The 1,309-nt window shown below is 68.4% G+C and overlaps 1 protein-coding gene across 1 annotated transcript in view; it reads left to right on the top strand.

Moving 5' to 3' along the window:
- The first annotated feature begins 835 nt into the window (after positions 1-835).
- The window catches only part of LOC103897886 (solute carrier family 2, facilitated glucose transporter member 5), a 7,482-nt gene continuing 7,008 nt past the window's right edge, over positions 836-1,309 (top strand). Inside the window, exon 1 of the mRNA XM_009278065.1 lies at positions 836-964. Within this exon, the coding sequence (XP_009276340.1) occupies positions 836-964 (129 nt within the window). The remainder of the gene's footprint in view (positions 965-1,309) is intronic.

The raw sequence follows: 1,309 nt of genomic DNA, 5'->3' as shown, positions 1-1,309 counted from the left end.
CTCTCCCTCACCCGAGACAGCCTGGCCGGGGTTGGGCACGGCAGGCCCAGAGGTGCCCGTGCCCGCAGGGCTCTCCCAGCCCTGCTCCTCTGTCCCCGTTCCCGCGGGACCCCTCCCGAGGTGGGGCCAGCCAGTCACTGCCTGTCCCTTTTAAGCCCTTGGAGCTGTTGCCAGCCGTGGCTTAGTGGGGTCCCCATCCTTTCAACTGGCTGTTCAGCAAATTAAGAGCTTGCTATTAGGCTGCTAATTAAAGGCACTTCATTAGCAGCAGGGGAGACAGCTCCTGGCCGCAGCAAAATTGGATTCCTCTGAGCTGCTGTGAGCTGAGTCTCTCCTCTCTGGGGCTGGGGGCTGTGCCCCTCTGTGTCCCGGGAAGGCAGCTGCCCTGAGCCATGGCCATGTGGGTTACCAGCCCTCCCACCAGAGTTGCAGAGGATGGGGCACATCTTCCCCACGCTTCTGACGGGGTGGGAGAGGGGCCGGGGAGTGAGGGGGGTGTTGGGTGATGCAGGGATGTTGCCCTGCTTATGGTCCCTGAGCCCACTCCCATTTGGAAGGGACGTGCAGGGGCTCTCAATGATGGCAGAACATCACATCGGTGGTGCCGCTGTCCCCAGGCCTGGCCATGGCCCCTCAGCGGGCTGGGCAGCCCGGAGGTGCCCGCCTGCCTCTGCCCCTGCTCCCGGCGGAGGGGGGGGGAGGCCCCCAGACTCCTCCTCCGGCCGCTCAGGCGCCTCCAATGAGCCCCGGGGGCACCCAGGCTGCCTGCCCTGCCCTGCCTTCCCTTCCCTTCGCTTCCCTCTCCCCCTCCTTCTTTCGTCTCAAAATGGGAGAGATGAGCCAGGCCGCCGGCCCAGGGCTGCTCTCCTCCTCACCTCCTCCTCCTCCCTCCCCCCGCTCCGACTGCAGCCTCGCCCCGACGGTCGGGAAAGGGACCCCGCAGCCCGGCGGGGACATCACTGGGGTGAGCTCCCTGCGGACTGGGGTGGCTGCCCCATCCCCGCTCCCCGTCTGCCCCACGGTGTCCCCTTCCCAGCTCCCGGCCCGACACCCCACCCCACCCCCCCCGCCCTTGGGTGTTACGACGCGGGGCTGCTCCCGGAGGATGCAGGCTCACCTCGCACCCCGCCACAGCCCTGTCTCTGTGGGGCCGTGGGACGCTTATTGCTCCAGGGGAGATAGCTCAGCACCCAGGGGTGCCCCTGCGCCTGGGGGGTGCCCTGAGGCCTCTTGGGGTCCTGCTGGGCACCCCAATCCCGGGGTGGGCTGGTTTCAACCCCCCCGGGCTGGGTCGGGGGCGAGGGGGGTG

Source organism: Aptenodytes forsteri, unplaced genomic scaffold (genome assembly GCF_000699145.1).
Source record: "Aptenodytes forsteri isolate BGI_AS27 unplaced genomic scaffold, ASM69914v1 Scaffold15, whole genome shotgun sequence".
In the NCBI taxonomy this organism is placed as follows: Eukaryota; Metazoa; Chordata; class Aves; order Sphenisciformes; family Spheniscidae; genus Aptenodytes; species Aptenodytes forsteri.
This window is presented reverse-complemented; position numbering and strand designations above follow the sequence as displayed.